Raw genomic sequence first — 20,735 nt, 5'->3', positions numbered from 1 at the left:
AGTCCAGTTCCTGATAGTCAGATTGAAGATGTCAGTGTTGAAGTACACCAGGATGAGGAGGATATGGGTGTTGCTGGCGCTGGGGAGGAAATTGACCAGGAGGATTCTGATGGTGAGGTGGTTTGTTTAAGTCAGGCACCCGGGGAGACACCTGTTGTCCATGGGAGGAATAGGGCCGTTGACATGCCTGGTGAAAATACCAAAAAAATCAGCTCTTCGGTGTGGAAGTATTTCACCAGAAATGCGGACAACAGGTGTCAAGCCGTGTGTTCCCTTTGTCAAGCTGTAATAAGTAGGGGTAAGGACGTTAACCACCTCGGAACATCCTCCCTTATACGTCACCTGCAGCGCATTCATAATAAGTCAGTGACAAGTTCAAAAACTTGGGCCGACAGCGGAAGCAGTCCACTGACCAGTAAATCCCTTCCTCTTGTAACCAAGCTCACGCAAACCACCCCACCAACTCCCTCAGTGTCAATTTCCTCCTTCCCCAGGAATGCCAATAGTCCTGCAGGCCATGTCACTGGCAATTCTGACGAGTCCTCTCCTGCCTGGGATTCCTCCGATGCATCCTTGCGTGTAACGCCTACTGCTGCTGGCGCTGCTGTTGTTGCTGCTGGGAGTCGATGGTCATCCCAGAGGGGAAGTCGTAAGCCCACTTGTACTACTTCCAGTAAGCAATTGACTGTCCAACAGTCCTTTGCGAGGAAGATGAAATATCACAGCAGTCATCCTGTTGCAAAGCGGATAACTGAGTCCTTGACAACTATGTTGGTGTTCGACGTGCGTCCGGTATCCGCCGTTAGTTCACAGGGAACTAGACAATTTATTGAGGCAGTGTGCCCCCGTTACCAAATACCATCTAGGTTCCACTTCTGTAGGCAGGCGATACCGAGAATGTACACGGACGTCAGAAAAAGACTCACCAGTGTCCTAAAAAATGCAGTTGTACCCAATGTCCACTTAACCACGGACATGTGGACAAGTGGAGCAGGGCAGGGTCAGGACTATATGACTGTGACAGCCCACTGGGTAGATGTATGGACTCCCGCCGCAAGAACAGCAGCGGCGGCACCAGTAGCAGCATCTCGCAAACGCCAACTCTTTCCTAGGCAGGCTACGCTTTGTATCACCGCTTTCCAGAATACGCACACAGCTGAAAACCTCTTACGGCAACTGAGGAAGATCATCGCAGAATGGCTTACCCCAATTGGACTCTTCTGTGGATTTGTGGCATCGGACAACGCCAGCAATATTGTGTGTGCATTAAATATGGGCAAATTCCAGCACGTCCCATGTTTTGCACATACCTTGAATTTGGTGGTGCAGAATTATTTAAAAAACGACAGGGGCGTGCAAGAGATGCTGTCGGTGGCCAGAAGAATTGCGGGACACTTTCGGCGTACAGGCACCACGTACAGAAGACTGGAGCACCACCAAAAACTACTGAACCTGCCCTGCCATCATCTGAAGCAAGAAGTGGTAACGAGGTGGAATTCAACCCTCTATATGCTTCAGAGGTTGGAGGAGCAGCAAAAGGCCATTCAAGCCTATACAATTGAGCACGATATAGGAGGTGGAATGCACCTGTCTCAAGTGCAGTGGAGAATGATTTCAACGTTGTGCAAGGTTCTGATGCCCTTTGAACTTGCCACACGTGAAGTCAGTTCAGACACTGCCAGCCTGAGTCAGGTCATTCCCCTCATCAGGCTTTTGCAGAAGAAGCTGGAGGCATTGAAGAAGGAGCTAAAAGGGAGCGATTCCGCTAGGCATGTGGGACTTGTGGATGCAGCCCTTAATTCGCTTAACAAGGATTCACGGGTGGTCAATCTGTTGAAATCAGAGCACTACATTTTGGCCACCGTGCTCGATCCTAGATTTAAAACCTACCTTGGATCTCTCTTTCCGGCAGACACAAGTCTGCTGGGGTGCAAAGACCTGCTGGTGACAAAATTGTCAAGTCAAGCGGAACGCGACCTGTCAACATCTCCTCCTTCACATTCTCCCACAACTGGGGGTGCGAGGAAAAGGCTCAGAATTCCGAGCCCACCCGCTGGCGGTGATGCAGGGCAGTCTGGAGCGACTGCTGATGCTGACATCTGGTCCGGACTGAAGGACCTGACAACGATTACGGACATGTCGTCTACTGTCACTGCATATGATTCTCTCAACATTGAAAGAATGGTGGAGGATTATATGAGTGACCGCATCCAAGTAGGCACGTCACACAGTCCGTACTTATACTGGCAGGAAAAAGAGGCAATTTGGAGGCCCTTGCACAAACTGGCTTTATTCTACCTAAGTTGCCCTCCCACAAGTGTGTACTCCGAAAGAGTGTTTAGTGCCGCCGCTCACCTTGTCAGCAATCGGCGTACGAGGTTACATCCAGAAAATGTGGAGAAGATGATGTTCATTAAAATGAATTATAATCAATTCCTCCGCGGAGACATTGACCAGCAGCAATTGCCTCCACAAAGTACACAGGGAGCTGAGATGGTGGATTCCAGTGGGGACGAATTGATAATCTGTGAGGAGGGGGATGTACACGGTGATATATCGGAGGATGATGATGAGGTGCTTCTTTTTTGGGGGGGGTCCAAACCAACCCGTCATATCAGTCACAGTCGTGTGGCAGACCCTGTCACTGAAATGATGGGTTGGTTAAAGTGTGCATGTCCTGTTTTGTTTATACAACATAAGGGTGGGTGGGAGGGCCCAAGGACAATTCCATCTTGCACCTCTTTTTTCTTTTATTTTTCTTTGCGTCATGTGCTGTTTGGGGAGGGTTTTTTGGAAGGGACATCCTGCGTGACACTGCAGTGCCACTCCTAAATGGGCCCGGTGTTTGTGTCGGCCACTAGGGTCGCTTATCTTACTCACACAGTCAGCTACCTCATCGCGCCTCTTTTTTTCTTTGCGTCATGTGCTGTTTGGGGAGGGTTTTTTGGAAGGGACATCCTGCGTGACACTGCAGTGCCACTCCTAAATGGGCCCGGTGTTTGTGTCGGCCACTACGGTCGCTAATCTTACTCACACAGCTACCTCATTGCGCCTCTTTTTTTCTTTGCGTCATGTGCTGTTTGGGGAGGGTTTTTTGGAAGGGACATCCTGCGTGACACTGCAGTGCCACTCCTAAATGGGCCCGGTGTTTGTGTCGGCCACTAGGGTCGCTAATCTTACTCACACAGCTACCTCATTGCGCCTCTTTTTTTCTTTGCGTCATGTGCTGTTTGGGGAGGGTTTTTTGGAAGGGACATCCTGCGTGACACTGCAGTGCCACTCCTAGATGGGCCAGGTGTTTGTGTCGGCCACTAGGGTCGCTTAGCTTAGTCATCCAGCGACCTCGGTGCAAATTTTAGGACTAAAAATAATATTGTGAGGTGTGAGGTATTCAGAATAGACTGAAAATGAGTGGAAATTATGGTTTTTGAGGTTAATAATAATATGGGATCAAAATGACCCCCAAATTCTATGATTTAAGCTGTTTTTTAGGGTTTTTTGAAAAAAACACCCGAATCCAAAACACACCCGAATCCGACAAAAAAAATTCGGTGAGGTTTTGCCAAAACGCGGTCGAACCCAAAACACGGCCGCGGAACCGAACCCTAAACCAAAACACAAAACCCAAAAAATTTCAGGCGCTCATCTCTAGTATTAACCTGAAAACAAAATGTCAGTAAACCAGGAATTTACTGCGATTTTTTAAAGTGAAAACAGATCATGGGTAATGGAATTCCCCCCATAGTAGATTTGTACTTTAATTACAAAGAAGGGTAAAATAATGCAATTATTGAATAGATCATAAACATCAAGGAATACACAGAACATAAAATTCCTTTCCCCTCTCCTCCAAACCATCACATGCACAGTAACATAGGAAATGCATATAGTAAAGTACTGTATGTTGCATAAGGGATCAGTGCACACAGGGCAGTAGAGAGCCTGGCTGGACCCAAGTACTTATCAGGGGGAGTGGCCTAATCACAGGAGACGCAGCCATGCATCCTTAGAAAAAAATAAAGAATAAATAGTATTTTAATCGCCTTTCTGGCCACACTGCAGCCCAGCACAGGGCTGAGGAGAAGAGCTGCAGCTGCTGTTTCCAGGTAAGGAAGGGGAGGGGAAGACCTATGCCCCCCTGGGCCCCTCCATCAGACCTGGGCCCAGGTAACTAGTACTCTCCTCCCCACTTCGGCACCACTGAGTGCATGTGCATACAATGATGGCCGAGTATGAACTAATGCTGTTGAAGTTAATAAAGTGGCATATGGGAATGATACATATATTGAGATAGGATTTATACAGAAAACCTGTAATGGGAATTTCAGTGGAGACATGGGAACTCATCAGTCGCCACAGACTCTGGGCCTTATTCATGTTTGCAAGTAAACATGAAAAGCAAACAACTGGGCTAAACTGTGTTGCACTGCAGGAGGGTCTTATGTAACATGTGCAGAGAGATTTACACTTGGACGGGTTATATTTTTTCTGGGCAGTGTAAAGACTGGCTGCTTTTGCACCTGAACACAAATCATTTCCAACAGTGGGAACACAGTGGCCACTTCCCTGTCTCAGAAGTGGGCCCCACCCCCGATCTTTTCCTCAATTTGGCACTCAATCAAGCAGGCTCTGGCAGCGCCAATTACACCACACGTGCGCTGTCTTAAATTCAAAGACAGCTGTGATTCAGAAAGAATTCACAGCTCTGTGAATTAGAGGCAGAATACATCTGCAATCAGCACTGACAGGCAGCACACACACAAGGTGAACTCCGCCTCCCTGAGGTAAGGGGCAGGTTCCTCGGGCAATGGGGCCCACCCTTCACTGAACCAGTCATCTGACTTTGCTCAAAATGGTCAAGCGGTGGCCCAGGGAAAAAGTCATTACTGGTCAGGGCAGCAGTGAGCCCCTTTAGTCCCCAGGGGCGCTGGTGCAATGCACCTGCTGTACCAATTGTAGTTCCACCTTTGATAGGTCCCAAAGAACATTGAGTGGGCAGGTATCTTCCTCTCTTTTTCTTAGACAAGCTCAATTATTTTCCTTGTTGCAACTCCCCCCTACCCATTCCACTTCACTAAAAATTGCTGGGAAGGTTGATTGGTTGATATGAGAAGACTGCAAGGGATAGTATTGAGAAGGGTGCAATAGGTTAATAATACGGGAATTTAGCATATATAAGGGTCAACGGATAGGCACAGAGGGGCCAGAGCCGTAACTAGACATGTTGGTGCCATTTGCCAGAAATAGAATTGGTGCCCCCCCCCCCCTCCTCCCCACTATAAGTAAAACAGGGACAATAAAAAAACAAAGGTTTCACTAATCCAGACAATTTTATTGTATGTCTTAGTCACAGATGGAGGTCTCCTGCAGTTAGTATGACTATTATTCTCCCACAAGGAATGAGAACAGAGAAATAAAAATGAAAGGGACACAGCTAAAGCTCAAGAACCATTTGAGGAAAGTGAAAACTTTCTGCTGTCCCAGAAAGTCAGTCACTGATAATAATGATCATTATTATGCTGCTACTATAAGCACATCACCTGCAACGCCAACCAGTGATACAGCGAATTACAGGGTTATATAACTAGTATTATAGACTGTACCCATAACAGACAAGACACAAAAAAAGGTGTAATCTTTTGCTGTTATAAAATCAGTACAAAATACAAGGTGCTTCATACAGTACAGTAGCCATAAATTCATCCAGGTCATCACTGGTCATTTTTCTGACTGTAGGTCTAAAAATCAGCATTATGCTGTCATGACAACATTGTACTGCTTTAATATATCCTGATGTCCTCATAATTATACAGTGTGTGTGTGTGTGTGTGCGTGCGTGCGTGCGCGCGTGTGTGTGTGTGTTTCAGCATTAAGCACACTGCAACTTAGGGAATGCTAAAACTATAATTACAAAGGACATTGTTAAGAGTAAAAAGGTCACAGTACAGTATCTAATTGCTAAAGAGAGACACACTTTACATATTTGTTTAGTATTATCAAAACAGCTGTAAATGACATGTATATTATATATGATCTACAAACCTGCTATCACTGTCAATCTGGAATGCATTTCCATAGGAAAAAAAAAACTATCATAACCTTCTTTGTTGTATTTTATTGCTGGCTCATTTTATCAACATCTGTTATGTTTATACAATATGAATTAAAACCTAGGAATGCTGTTTGTACTCTGCTACTTTTGTTGAAAATGTAAAGTATCAGGATTGGCAATGTTTATGTAAATCAGTGCGGCTGACACAGCCATCATAAACAAATGATTTAAATATAACAAACACATTGTTCGCATCGGAAATGTTTGTTTTTGTATTTGGCTCTGTCCTTACCAGATTGATGAAGAGTTGCTGATAGCGAGGGTCTGTGGAATACTTGTTAAGCAATGTGTTCATTCGATCCACTGCATGCAGCTTTTCCACCGTTACCTGAATAAGACCGGATAAGATATTTGTGAGAAACAAAGACGTGATCACTGTCCCAGCAATCACAATAAACCAGCACATTACAGAAGATGAGTACACATTTACAAAGCCAGCTTATTATATACAGTAATAAGCCTGAAAATACAAATTCTGGACTAGGTCTCCATAGCCTTCATACAGTGCAATATGGCTGGTGTCAGTGAATGCTCATTTTAAGCCCAACCTTCTAAACTTGATTGTCAGATGTACTGCCACCCAGGGCCGCCAGCAGGAGGGGACTGTGGGGACTGGTGTCCCAGGCCCTTACAGAGAGGGGAGCTCACTCCTGACTCCTACTACCAATACCTGTAGAACTGCACCAGGCTGTGAAACAACAGCGGGTTGATGCAGAGTGAAGACTTCTAAAACAAGCCTTCAACTGTGCATCAGCTCTCTGTGAACCGTTCCTGTAGGTTCTCAATACTCCACCTATATGTAATACCACAATATATGACATCACATAGGTGTGGAGTGATGCGGTAGAATCTTATTTTGGGGCGGAGGGGCCCTGTCTCTTTTGTCAGTCCTTGGCCCCATAATTTCTGCTGGCAGCCCTGCTGCCACCAAATGGCATCGGGGGCTCTGGCTCCAAGCCTCAAGCACAAAGCTCTAGATCATTTTGTTTTATTTTAATTAAATTATAGAAAATCCCCTGATATAGTTAAACACTTGTGTGATGCCAACACAGAACTATAGATAATAAACACAATTCTGACTTTTATTCCCACCCCAGGGACCAGTAGACGGTCCCACAGCTGCTGTTGTGTCATCACAAACATATATATGAGCACTGTGTGCCTATGCCAATGGTACCATGTATGGATTTGTTAGGAAAAATATAATCTATTGGAAATTGAGCAGATCCTGATCTGGGTGATGGGTGGGCCTGTACTATGTGCTACCAAATGGAGACAGGCACAATTATGCACAAGACTATACATGCAACTTTGGCTGTTTGGGGCTATGAAGCTTATACCACCTAGCAGCAGAAAGGAGTCAGCATGTTTCCAATGATTTCAGCTAAACCCTTTAATCCATCTAGATTTACATAATGCAACAGATAATTACAACAAGCATCCCTACAACAATATATAATATTATGTCTGACCATCATGTTGTATTCAATTATGTTTTTATCATTTTAATGTGTGAAACAACAGTAACTATAATCAGAGAGAGAGCCTCCCTCCACAAACATGGAGCCAGGATAAAGGAATAACAAATCAGAAGCTGAACAACAAACACAATGAGACTGAAGGCCCATGCACACTGGGCGATTTTAAGGTCAAAGTAGGTCACTTCTGGCACTTTGAGCTACTTCGAGCTCCAACTCGTCCAAGTGTGTATGGGCGGGCGATGAGCGGTGAGCGCTGATGCGCGCTCCTGCATCGTCGCCAGCCGCCACCGTACGTCGGGCTGTTTGAACAGCCGAGTGAAGCACTTTCTACAGTCTCCTACTGTGGAAAGTGCTTCATCCCCCAACCCCCCCCCCCCCCCACACACACACACGCACACACACACACACACGCACACACACACACACACACACACACACACACACACACACCCGGTGAGCATCGCTGGCACAGGGAAAATAGCTCAGTGTGTATGCACTGAGCTATTTTCCTGCAGACGATGTCCACAATCATTGCTGTGCATATACGCTGGGCAAAAATGCCCAGTGTGTATGCACCTTTACAGAACATACTGAGACTAGACTGCGTCTGTTGCATCTTTACATCTACTATGCAAATGTAGCAAACGTAAGCTAACTAGCTGGCACAAATATGAAATAATGTGGTTTCAGAATGATCAGCACTGCCCCCTATAACTCCCGTGTTTATGCATAAACCTAGTTGCGAGTCCGTCAAAATGACAGAACAACATAACAGTAATGTCAGCATCATTGGCTATGTGCTCCCGAATGGAGCAACACTTGTGGCCACAGGGCGGGCAAAACACTTGAATTCCCCCATAGAGGTAAGGAGCAGCATTAGCCTTTTATTATATACTGTAGGATGTGTAACTTATCAATCCTTTGTTTATATTGTGTTTTTCATATTGATATCTCTGTACAGTAAATAACAAGCACTTTGGGCCTGATGCAGAACTGAAGGCTTGCCTATTTGTGGAGTGCATCTTTCAGTTTTTACATTCTGTGGGAGATGTACTAAGCCTTGAAAAGTGATACATTTCATGGTGATAAAGTACCAGCCAATCAGCTCCTAACTGCCATGTTACAGGCTGGGTTTGAAAAATGACAGGAGCTGGTTGGTTGGTTGGTTGGTTGGTTGGTTGGTTGGTTGGTTGGTTGGTACTTTATCACCATGAAATGTATCACTTTTCAAGGCTTAATACATCTGGCCCTCTGTATGCTCCAGATCTGGGAAGCTTATCTAGAAGAACTCTGTGGATCTGGCCAGAATTCAATAGAGACATAAGTTTTAAATATGTGTACATTGGCGGGTATAATTAATGTGCAGGGCATAGAGTCTAGAATAACTGTATGGAATACAGCTGCTAATATAATCAATATGTACGGTATAGTGGCCGATATAATCAATGAGTATCGCCATACTCCTAGCCCATGACAGACATGGAGAAGCAGCACTATGGTACGTTCCACAAACAGGTGTATCATGTTATACATAACATCAGGCCCGGTATTTGTACATCATAATCCTGTGCAGTATAAGGTAACATATGTAAAATATATAATTCAAGTGCACATTTCTGCTTCTGTTATGTGACTGCAGATAAGCAAGGTTCCCTCATTACATTTGCCTCACTCATTCCAAATTTGACAGACAAGTAGAACTTCCCTGACTTACCTCCTGGTACCTGAGTACAGCTGTGCGCACATTATCATCCTCCAGTGTTTGGAATATATGACTGTGGGAAAGAAGCATGTACAGCTCCAACCTGCATAAAACAGTGACAAGTGGGAACAATAATAAAACTCCAGTGAAGGATTTACGATTATAACTAAACAGTCACAAAATATTGACCTAATTATTGTTGTTGATACAAGCATGTTCTCGGAGGTGTTTATATATTTACCATAGGGAATATAAGACTGATGGGCTATGTGAGAAAAACTGCCATTGTTACTTATAACATGCATTAACATCAGAATTACATAATGAATGTCTTATTACATAGCAATTCTAGTCCTACAGCAATAAATCCATATTCTGTCGAAAATGTATTCATTTATTATGATCAGTGTAGATTAGGGGCCAATTATTGCCTAATTAGTACATGTTCCGCACTCATATACATCTGTAATGGAACGTAAACCACATTTTCCATCTTATGCTCAATGCTCCCCGGTGATTACTCAGCAAACAAGATTGTATATGTGCAGTAATAACATAATATTGCACATATACAATCTTGTTTGCTGAGTAATCACCGGGGAGCATTGAGCATAACATGGAGCATAAGCCAGCTAACATAATATTGTTTTAGATTTCCAGAATTAATAGTTATAATCTATAATAGTTATAATCTTATGGGCCCTACACATTAGGCGATTGGCAGCCGAGGTGCCCAACAGCCGATACGCCAATACAGCTGACAGGCGACCCGGCGGGGGGCGGAAATGACAGGGGGATTGAGTCACCCAGCTCCATAGCCCTGCATGCTAATATGGACGAGATTGTCCATATTGGCATGCATGTATAAGCGACCTGGCACTAACGATGAACGAGCGATTCATTCATCGTTGGTGCCAACACATTGAACGATATGAACGAGTTCTCGTTCATTAATGAACAAGAACGTTCATATCGTTCAGTTAGATCTTTCAGTGTGTAGGGCCCATTACTTGGGCTGGCAACACTGAAATGATTGGAGATTGCTCTGCGGCAAATATCGCTCTTTTGTAATTATCAGTTGAGCCAATAATAACTTGTTCTAAACATTTTGTATTAATGTGAATATCGGTTGTGCATGCCTCATGACGCTTTTAATAGATAACTGGACATAAAAAGGTCATTATTATCAGCTAATGTTTTCCATGTACAGAAAAATATATGTATTATATATAATGTTTGTATGCATTGGCAATGTTCATGCAACAGAGCAATTATCGTCAGACTGTGCATGTGCTGCAATCGCAATGCGCATGTGTTAAGCTGCCGCTGCGCTCTCAATCACAGTGAGAATTTCATGGGAAAGTGAGTGACAGGAAGTGGTCAATTCGAGGTGTTAAAAGGGGGTGGTGGGAAAAAAACGCAGTCGTGTCTTGGCTGTTTTCGTGGCGTGCATCTGCCGTTAGATGCAAGCTCATTTGTACAAAAACCTGGCGTCTGCGTCGCTACTGCTGTTTCCAGTCTGCATAGCCATAGGCCTACCCTTAACCTTGATGATGTTCCTCATTTTTTAATATAGGCTGTGAATGAAGTAGGCCGATAGATAGATAGATAGATAGATAGATAGATAGATAGATAGATAGATAGATAGATAGATAGATAGATAGATACTGTAGCAAGATGGATGATTAGGGATTGCAGAAAGCTCAGAGGATTTATTGGCAAAATGAGTGATGGGTAGGCAGCATCTGGAGGAGGTAATTCAGGGTGGCTAGAAATTCCCAGGTATTCCAGGTACATTTTCTGGTCAATTCCCTAGTCCCTAGTCAGCCACGGCAAATTTGTTTGCAGCTGGAGAGGCCCCAGTGTCTTAGGAGAGCCGCTCTGTCTGAGACAGCATAGGGGTAATCAGAGGTCTGATGGTGAAACTGATGTGTACCCGAAGTTCCTGATGTTTCTGATTATGTGCGTGAGGTGCTGGCAGTTAGCATACAAAACGAACAAAATCGCAGCTGCACATGAAACTGCGTGTTCTGCTGAATCAGGCCCAGAGAAAGGAAAGGTCTAATATACTAGAATACTAGTACTATAAATATGAGAGAGATATATAAAATGTGTATATATTCAATATATTCCTTATGCTATATTCAATTTTTAACAAGTGAACTATATTTACGGGTTAGCGCAATTATAGGCCTCTAATATAAAGGTGCTTTGTATTCACAAGTTATTTGTTACATTTGAATGTTATTTGCACTAAACTACAACAACCATCTGCAATTAGCTTTTATCTGTCTAGTCCCGCTGAAAGCACGTCTGACTGGTTGCTATAGTTCTAATGCAAATTCGCACCTTTTAACAACATTAGTAAGTAACCATTTCTGAGTGCCCTTTGCACAGTATTCAGAATGCCTTAATAACAGAAAATAAGCCAGCTGTTAGATACTGCACACTGTAATAGAGAGTGTACAGCTTTGCAGACCTTTAGCGTAATTCTGACGCCAATCTATTCCACTATTACCTGTCCCTATACACATCATGCTACGTTAAACCAGCTAATTTGCATACGTGCATTAATGCAGCCTCCCTCTTTTACTTCAATTTATACTAATGAGTTGTTCAAATTATATTAACTCAATTCCAAATAGAGATCAATAGCACTGTCTCCAGTTCAGGTAGGTCCATTCAAGTTTAGTGCATAGAGTGGGATTCAGACTTCCCTCACACTATACTTGGATCATATATTTTTAGTCACATGACTAAGCTTAGAGCATTATAAGCATAAAGCAGTTTACAGGCATACATTACCACCCCCTGTTACAGCTTGAAAATGCAAGAACGTCTTAAAAACATGGGGGTTTTATGGTATGTGATGTTTTATTGGGAGACAGGAGCAAAAGAGCTTGAAAGTTTGTATTCCATGCGCCACAAACTTCTCTATATGATGGCTGTAACTAAGCATTATAGAGTTGTGACTTTCTCTGATTTGGAAATAGTTTAAAACAGCATTTACTTGTTTCAGCAGTTTTGTCGGAGGGTAATGAAGTGCTGTGCTCTAAGCAACTTCCACCGGAGAATTACCCAAAGTGTTTTAGGAAACGCAAGCACATTTTGGCTACTCATAAAAGCATATGCTAACATAAAAAGGAAACTGAATATTTATGATAGAAATAGAAGAATGTCACATTGCACCGCAATAAGGAGGATCTGTTACATTTGGGTCAATGTCAAGGAATTTCTGCTGTTTCATAGCACTGACAATGTCACATATATATGTTATCACATCATCAGCATTCTTCTCTCCACATCATCAGATGTAATATGGCATATGAAATATGCCTGACACATAATTGCCCTATACGGTAGTTACATGGCGGGTCACTGATTAGTATTTAGGTCCCTTTGGTGACATTTGTTTACTCTGTTTTTGTCTGGCAAAGATGAAAGGCATTTTACTCATGAACTCCATTATTCTCATGCCTTGGAATCACGTTTACGGCGGCAGCCCCAAATAACGTAAATAATGACATAATTAGTATTCCTGAGCCAATTTATCACAGTAATTAACCAACAATTGTATTCCTCCTTATTCTAGGATACTAATTCAGGAAGTGATCTGTTTCCACTTTGCTGCAGTTTATATAGTATGGATAATTCCTATATGCAGTATGTAGTACAATGCCGTGTGTGTGTGTGTGTGTGTGTGTGTGTGTGTGTGTGTGTGTGTGTGTGTGTATAGATAGATAGATAGATAGATAGATAGATAGATAGATAGATAGATAGATAGATAGATAGATAGATGTATACGTAAATTATACTGTTAAAAACCTCACTTTGTGTTTTTCAATGGACCAGTAAAATTGGTGTTAAATTAAGTGTAAAATCAGGTAAAATCTAAAAGCACCCCCCAAATTTGATCTCCAGTGAATCTGTAGTCTAAAGGCTATCTGAAGATGATGTTAGCTATCAGGACAAAGGGGGTACTTCAGAGTTGATCGCAGCAGCAAATTTGTTAGCAGTTGGGCAAAACCATGTGCACTGCAGGGGGGGGGGGGGGGGGGCAGACATAATATGTGCAGAGAGAGGTAGATTTGGGTGGGGTGTGTTAAATCTGAAATCTAAATTGCAGTGTAAAAATAAAGAAGCCAGTATTACCCTGCACAGAAACAAAATAACCCACTCAAATCTAAGTCTCTCTGCAAATGTTATATTTGCCCCCCCCCCCCCCCTGCACTGCACATGGTTTTGCCCAACTGCTAACAAATTTGCTGCTGCGATCATCTCTGAATTACCCCCAAAGTTCTGATCTCTCTTACATCAGGCAATTTTTTTTAACGGGATCTTCAGATCCTTTCCAAGCAGATTAGACTGCTCATGGCCTCACATGTGCAGTAGTCAAGCCAGATCAGAACTCATTAATAGAGTGATAGCAAATCTATCAGTTTACGATACACTATGATACTACTGAGGTGGTATGAAATTATACTTTTCTGCACCTCACTGTCACCAATGATAAATAGGGGTGTGGTTCATCAAATCGACAGTGTCTAGGTCGACAATGTTTAGGTCGACAGTCACTAGGTCGACATGGATGGAAGGTCGACAGGGTTTCTAGGTCGACATGTGCTAGGTCGACAGGTCTAAAGGTCGACATGAGGATTTATTTATTTATTTTGGTGTCGTTTTCTTCGTAGAGTGACCGGGATCCCATATTAGTGCACCGCGTCCCCTCGCATGGCTCGCTTCGCTCGCCATGCTTCGGGCATGGTGCCTTCGCTCCGCTACCGCTTCGCTCGGCACACTTTACCGTTCCAATCGTAGTCCACGTGGATCGTTAAGTATGAAAAAATTCAAAAAAAGAAAAAAATTTGGAAAAACTCATATCGACCTTTAGACCTGTCGACCTAGCACATGTCGACCTTCCATCCATGTCGGCCTAGTGACTGTCGACCTATAGTGGTCGACCTAAACATTGTCGACCTAGACACTGTCGATCTTCAGACCGGATCCCGATAAATACATATCTGTATTATTTCATGATTTAGGGACCGCTTGATCTGACAAACACATTGTCGCGTGTGCGTGCCTCTTAAAACTGTTTGGTGTGCCACATCTGGCGCACATGCCGAGTGTTGCCCACTCCTACAAAAAATAAAAAAAGCAGGACTTGGGTGTTATTAACCTCTACTGCTATATTAAGTATAGTAATTGTAAATCTAAAATAAACTCAAATAAATGTACTTAACTGCACCATTTACACGTGGCTATACAGTATGGCTGTACTTAGAATAATACACCCACAATTGTAAATACGGTGCTTAGAAAATGCATACCTCACGAGTACAGTAACTCTTTCTATAGTATAAGAACTTGCATTAGTGGATTATTATGACTATGTTATTCCTTATAAAATATAAGTGGTGCTAAACTATATTGAAATGATGCCACTAATACTTAGTGAGAATAAGTAATCACATGACAAATGACCTTTGTATGTTATAGGAAGCTGGAAGTTAGGAATTAGGTACCCCCAGCTGCTACACCTGCTCTGCCCTTGCCCATCTAACCGCACATACCTCATAAGACAGCAAGAGTAACTGAGTGAGATATTAATGTTGTGGACCACCTAGCTAGATTTTATAGCAAACAAACATTGGGCTGCTCACGCCTTCTAAGAAATTGAAGCAAATTTGAAATGTATGTATTACAGCTCTATTCATATGTGTTAGCTTTGCAGAAAATCAGACTGTGTGGGCACATATTTTTAATCAAGGTTCTATTTGACTCTTAACCACTACCTTGTGGTTCTCTATTACAAAAAACAACCATTTGCTATTTTATGGCATCTGGTCTAGCAATATTAAAGGTTATGGAGAAGAGAAAATATGATACATTTTATTTAGATAAAATGGCAGAACTTAATATCTAGCATGATAATAGACCAAGGATCAATAACGAACTGCAGAAGTGTAAAATGACAATGTAAATGCTCACTTGTGACATCACTCACTAGGTTGATACTAGGAAGCACATGGCTAGGTCAGAATTCAGGATAGCAGCGCCAGCATTCTTTGTTAGTGTGCATTACTGTAGGAATAAAAGCTTATTTCCTTTTGCGCTTATTTTGCATTCACTTGTACTAAACAACAAAATACGATTTTGTGGGATGGAATTATTTAAATGAGATCAGTGAGTGGAAAGGGCCCTGGAAAAGGTCTCCAATTCCACATTTTGAATTCTCCTCATTAATTAAAGCATGTGGCTAATATAACTATAGCAGAGTTTCCTTGGAGCACTGTCTGTGAGTCCCAAGGAGGTGACAGACAGATGGCCTAATTCAGAGATGTATGTTAGTTCACTATTAAAGCAAATCTCTGATGTTTTTGGATTTGCGCATGCACAGAGTTCACACTGTGTGTGTGCAGATCATGGGCTGCGATGGTGCTTGCCTTGCAGTGCCCCAAATGCAGCAGCATAATTGATTTGCTGCTGGTATTTGGGGGCAGCAACAAGCACCCTTGAAGAAAACTGTGGAGTTACTGCACCAGCAGTTAAATCATACCTCCCATTTTTCCGATTTTGGCAGGACAGTCCCATTTTTCTGGAACGGTCCTGATGTCCCACCCTCGAGTCACAGTGTCCCGCGGTGGTGGTGGTGGGGGAGCAGTTGGAAGACCCACAGCGTCTATTCACTATTCACAGAGAGTGAGGGACAGGGGCATGCCAGCAGCTTACAGAGACTGGACATGCCCCCACAGCGGCAAAGACAGGACTCACAATCGCGTGATTTACATAAAGCCATAACCCCTTCTTCAGAGGCCAAGCCCTTTTTCTTGGGACAGAATGTTGGGAGGTATGGTTAAATAAGCAGCAGAGCTGCAGAACCCAAGTGTTAGCACCCTGGTAGGCGGGGAGGAGAAGATACATATGCGGAATGCGCCTGATATTACTGATGAAAGTAAATTCTTTTTAACCTACTTACAAAGCAGCAATGCATCTTTTAAAAAAAACAATGCTGTATGTCAGCCAGTCATCAAGTTGCCTTGGAAGTGGGGATATGGGTGACTTGCCTACAGAGCCGGCCATAGGCATAGGCAAACTAGGCAATTGCCTAGGGCATTTGATATGCCATGGGGCATCAGCAGCTTCTGCTGATTAAAATGATATGCAGCATGCCTATATTCTGTGTGTAACATTTCATATGCAGATACAGCCACAGTCTCACACAGTATATAGGCATGCTGCATATCATTTTAATCAGTAGAAGCTGCTTGTGCATCCTAGCCACATAGCAATGCAAATAAGATGCATTGGCAAGAGGCAAGATTTATGAGGACACATCTGTATCCAAGCAGAGGCAGAGGTCACAGTGTTAGTGGCATTGTGAGTGCTGTGTGCATGTGAGTGGGTTGGTTGTGCAGTAGTGTTCGGAATATGTGTAAGGAGCATTATGTGTGTCATGTAAAAATGCATTAATAATGTGCAACATATGTGTAAGGGGCACTATGTGTGTCATTATGTGTATAAGGGCATTAATAATGTGCGGCATATGTGTAACAGGGTACTACTGTATGTGTGTCATTATGCATATAGGGGCACTAATAATTTGCGGCATATGTGTAAGGGACATTATGTGTAAAAGGACATTAATAAAGGTTGTCATAATGCGTAAGGTGCATTATGTTTATAAAGATATTAATAATGTGTATGGGGTATTACTCTGTGGCATTATGTGTATAAGGTGCTCTACTATGTGTTGTTGCATATAGAAAGGGCACTACTGTGTCGTCTAATGTGAATAAAGAGCAATAGGGTGTGGTGTAATGTGAATAAGGAGAAATTCAGTGTGATGTAATGTGAATAAGGGTGAGGAGTAACGTTTATAAGGTAAAGTGATACTACTGTGGGATGTAATATGAATTATGGACACTAAAGTAAATAAAGTTGCAACACTGTGTGGCGTAATTGGAATTGGGGTTACTATTATGTGGCCATGCCCCTTGCCAGCAAAAAACACACCCCTTTTTGGGCTGTGTGCCAAATTTGCGAACGGTTCCTATTTAAAATAGAGGGGGTACAAACACCAAAATAAGGACTGCTATGGGTGAGGGGTGATGGTGCTGGGAAAGAGGTGCAAGGTCAGAGGCGGAACCAGCGGTGGTGCTACGGGGCACCCGCCAAAATCTTGCCTAGGGCATCATATTGGTTAGGGCCGGCTCTGCTTGCCTAATCTTCTGGGAGTTTGGCAGAGCCACCTGAGATATGGGAGTCTCCCAAGTAGGTAAGTATGGTGTATGTGTATGTCACGTATGTCTGACAAAAACCAGGTCCATATGCTACTGGTGCCGACCCTGCACGCATACATACCTGCCAACATTACAGAAAATGGGGTTCTGGGTGCACAAAGGTATGAGCGCCTGAAAAAGGGCAGCGCCTCGTTGAGAAGAGGGCAGAGCCACGAGGCAAACCCCCATTTACATCACTGTGGGGCCGTGCCCAGCACTTTCCGGGATGCTGGGCATCTCTCAGGCTCTTCCCCTGCACAGTGAATAGATGTGTGCGTATCACATGGTATCTATTCACACGCTGCTCAGGGGCAAACACAGGATTTCTGGAGGGGAGTTTTACAAAATGTTTTATTTTTGAGTGATCGTCATGAGCCCATGAGGGATGCATATTAGCATGTAACAAACTATAGTCTGTCCCAAGCAAAGTGCAATTTATGTAATACAGTACTTCAGACATATGCAGGCCCAATGATCACAGTAAGCCACTTACCAGATTCTTTCTCTGGTACGATGATTGAGCACTCAGATCCAGACACACAGCAGACTTAGTAGGAAAATCTGCTGCCACTGGGCATGTGCATTCTGCCTATTATACTGCCGGTAAATGTAATAGCCAGTGATCTGCAGATTCCCAGCACGTCTGCCTGTTTGAGTAGCAAACATTTAAAAGGCACAAGTATATACCAAGGTAGATATAGACAGGCGCACGTATGAGTGTTTTTTCCTAGCAGCTGTAATGGGAGATAGTCAGTGTCCCCAGAAAATAGATACCAGTAAGATGAAAAAACAGCGCTAAATATAATTAAAACAATTTAATCCACATTAATAGACAATTAAAAACTGGGAAGCGTATCTGTTAAACAACACACACAGGTGATAAATTTTCAGGACTTGTCCACCAATAAGGGCACCTGTTTAAAAGCAATGTCCAGCGTTTATGTGGTAATTGCTCACACATGGCCATGTTATATCAGCATTAAGGATGTTCCAGCTAAGAAAGAAGTTCCAAACTGTGTTCCAAATAAAGGAATCCAATTGATTGAGCTCGTTCGGCGACGGCAATGGCAGTGTTGGATCCTGGTTCACAGATGTCCTTTCGCTGTTGTCACTGTTTTAGTTGGAAATTCTGATCAAATGGACCGTGCTGAATGGAGCAATCATTTGGCTGGAAGTTAGCAATCATATGAAGAGTGCTAGGTGGAGCAGTCCAGTGCCTGATATTGAGAAACTGACGCATTTCGCCACTCTAGGTGGCTTTTTCAAAGTGACAACAGCGAAAGGACATCTGTGAACCAGGATCCAACACTGCCATTGCCATCGCCGAACGAGTTCAATCAATTGGATTCATTTATTTGGAACACAGTTTGGAACTTCTTTCTTAGCTGGAACATCCTTAATGCTGATATAACATGCTGTTATGAGATTATTGCTTTATGAAAAGGTGCAGGACAACCAGGTGATTTGTTACAGTCTAGCAGATAAAAATAATCTGAGACTTGTAGTACTGGGACTGAAACAGAGATGGCGCTCTTTGTATTGCTGTCTTTGGACACACCAGCGATGCTAAAATATGCTAATGCTGCAGGAGGCGGCTAAATATAAAGAGATGCCTTGTGCTGGAAATGGCATCGCAGATCCGAATGCTGCGTCTGAAGAGGAGTGCGTAGATGCGCCCTGGATTTATGCCCATACCCCCCTTATGACATGACCGCACTCCCATTGTAAGGTGACCTCTGCCCCTTTCCACTGCACTGATGAGTTGAAAAGCAGGTAGTGCCTTTCCTAACAGTACCTAAGAAGAAGGCTGTAGCATCGCGCCTCCTGCTGCATAGCCTCATGTTGTTATGTGAGTTCTATGTAGCAAAAGGATTCTTAGTCCACTCCACTGGCATGTCGCTCCTCCCAAATTAAAGCAGCAGCTACAGTGTATCTGGAAAGCATGCAAGCCTGTGAGTCCCTCCCAAACGTTACAGCTGCTTCTGTGAGGTGGGTGAAGTCCCAAAGAGACTCCGCTCTATTATTCAGAATTTCTTTAGAAGGGAATGGAAAGGAAAAGTAGGGGAGTTCCCGTACTCAATACAGCCTGTGCTTTAAGTTCCAACATGAGAGAGGGACAGGAACAGAGTCCATGCCTTCTGTAAATCATCTGTGTTTATTATACTGAAGAGAAGCTGTATTCATGTTTTGCTGCTGAAGCAAACCTCTTTTTTTCTTCCTGCTGACAATGAGGAAATAAACCTGTGCCTTCTTTCCCCTTACAGCCACCCAGCAATAATCCATACATTTATATAATAGCACTCATGAAATCCATCATATCCCCATCAGAAATGTTAGTTATGGGGCTGTCCACTACTGGCCTGTATGTTTGTGGTCCCCAATCCCTTCTGGCCACATAAACAGGATCTAGTGAAGCCAGCTAGAGATTTGGCTGCTCTGTCCCTTCTACAAATGGACAGATCTCACAAGCGGCCAAAGTGGATCCTGATCCTGATTTTCAGCAGCAGGTTAGGCCGAGTGTAGAATACATCACTACTATTATCTTTCTGCATTACTGACTAGCTAATAATATCAATAACTAGATAGCCTGAGTCAGGCTGAGTAAATGAAGTAAGACATACCATCATACAATACCTAATAGTCTCTAAACGAAATGCAATTGGCCAGTGCACATGATAATACAATAATGAAAGGAGAGAAAAGCCAATTAGCATAAAAGTACAGAATACAAGAAAATCCATGCAAGCATATGAATGACTGTTTACTATATGATAAAGTGCTGTACATTGTCATCTTAAGCTATGTGAGCCTTCAAATAGTAATAATAAAATATATAGTATATATAAAGTATAGACACACCCAGTACAAAATGTGTCTGTCATTTCTGTAAACTTGGAAACATGACCCGGCCTGTGGGACGTGGATAGACATGCCTATTCACAGGCGCTGCTTACAGTTCTGTGTAAGACAAATGTGGGAACATGGGTATTGACATTTACGCCCAAACTAGTCCATAGTTCCATCGACGAACCCTCACTGAGTAATCCCTACATGAGAACGCCCTGTTCTACTTACCACCAGTACTGTAAGTGGAAATGTGACTGAAAGGCTTGTGACTCTGTATTGCCCCTGCTCAGCACTCAGTGCAGGTCCCTGAG

The 20,735-nt window shown here is 43.2% G+C and overlaps 1 protein-coding gene across 1 annotated transcript in view; it reads right to left on the bottom strand.

The window, feature by feature from the left end:
- The window catches only part of LOC134929650 (chloride channel protein C-like), a 563,568-nt gene that overhangs the window by 13,044 nt on the left and 529,789 nt on the right, over positions 1–20,735 (bottom strand). Inside the window, exons 17-18 of the mRNA XM_063925230.1 lie at positions 9,308–9,398; positions 6,345–6,440 (exon numbers count right to left, since the gene is read on the bottom strand). Of these exons, the coding sequence (XP_063781300.1) occupies positions 6,345–6,440; positions 9,308–9,398 (187 nt within the window). The remainder of the gene's footprint in view (positions 1–6,344; positions 6,441–9,307; positions 9,399–20,735) is intronic.

Source organism: Pseudophryne corroboree, chromosome 5 (assembly GCF_028390025.1).
Source record: "Pseudophryne corroboree isolate aPseCor3 chromosome 5, aPseCor3.hap2, whole genome shotgun sequence".
In the NCBI taxonomy this organism is placed as follows: domain Eukaryota; kingdom Metazoa; phylum Chordata; class Amphibia; order Anura; family Myobatrachidae; genus Pseudophryne; species Pseudophryne corroboree.
The sequence above is the reverse complement of the archived record's forward strand: the minus strand, read 5'-3'. Positions and strand labels throughout refer to the sequence as shown.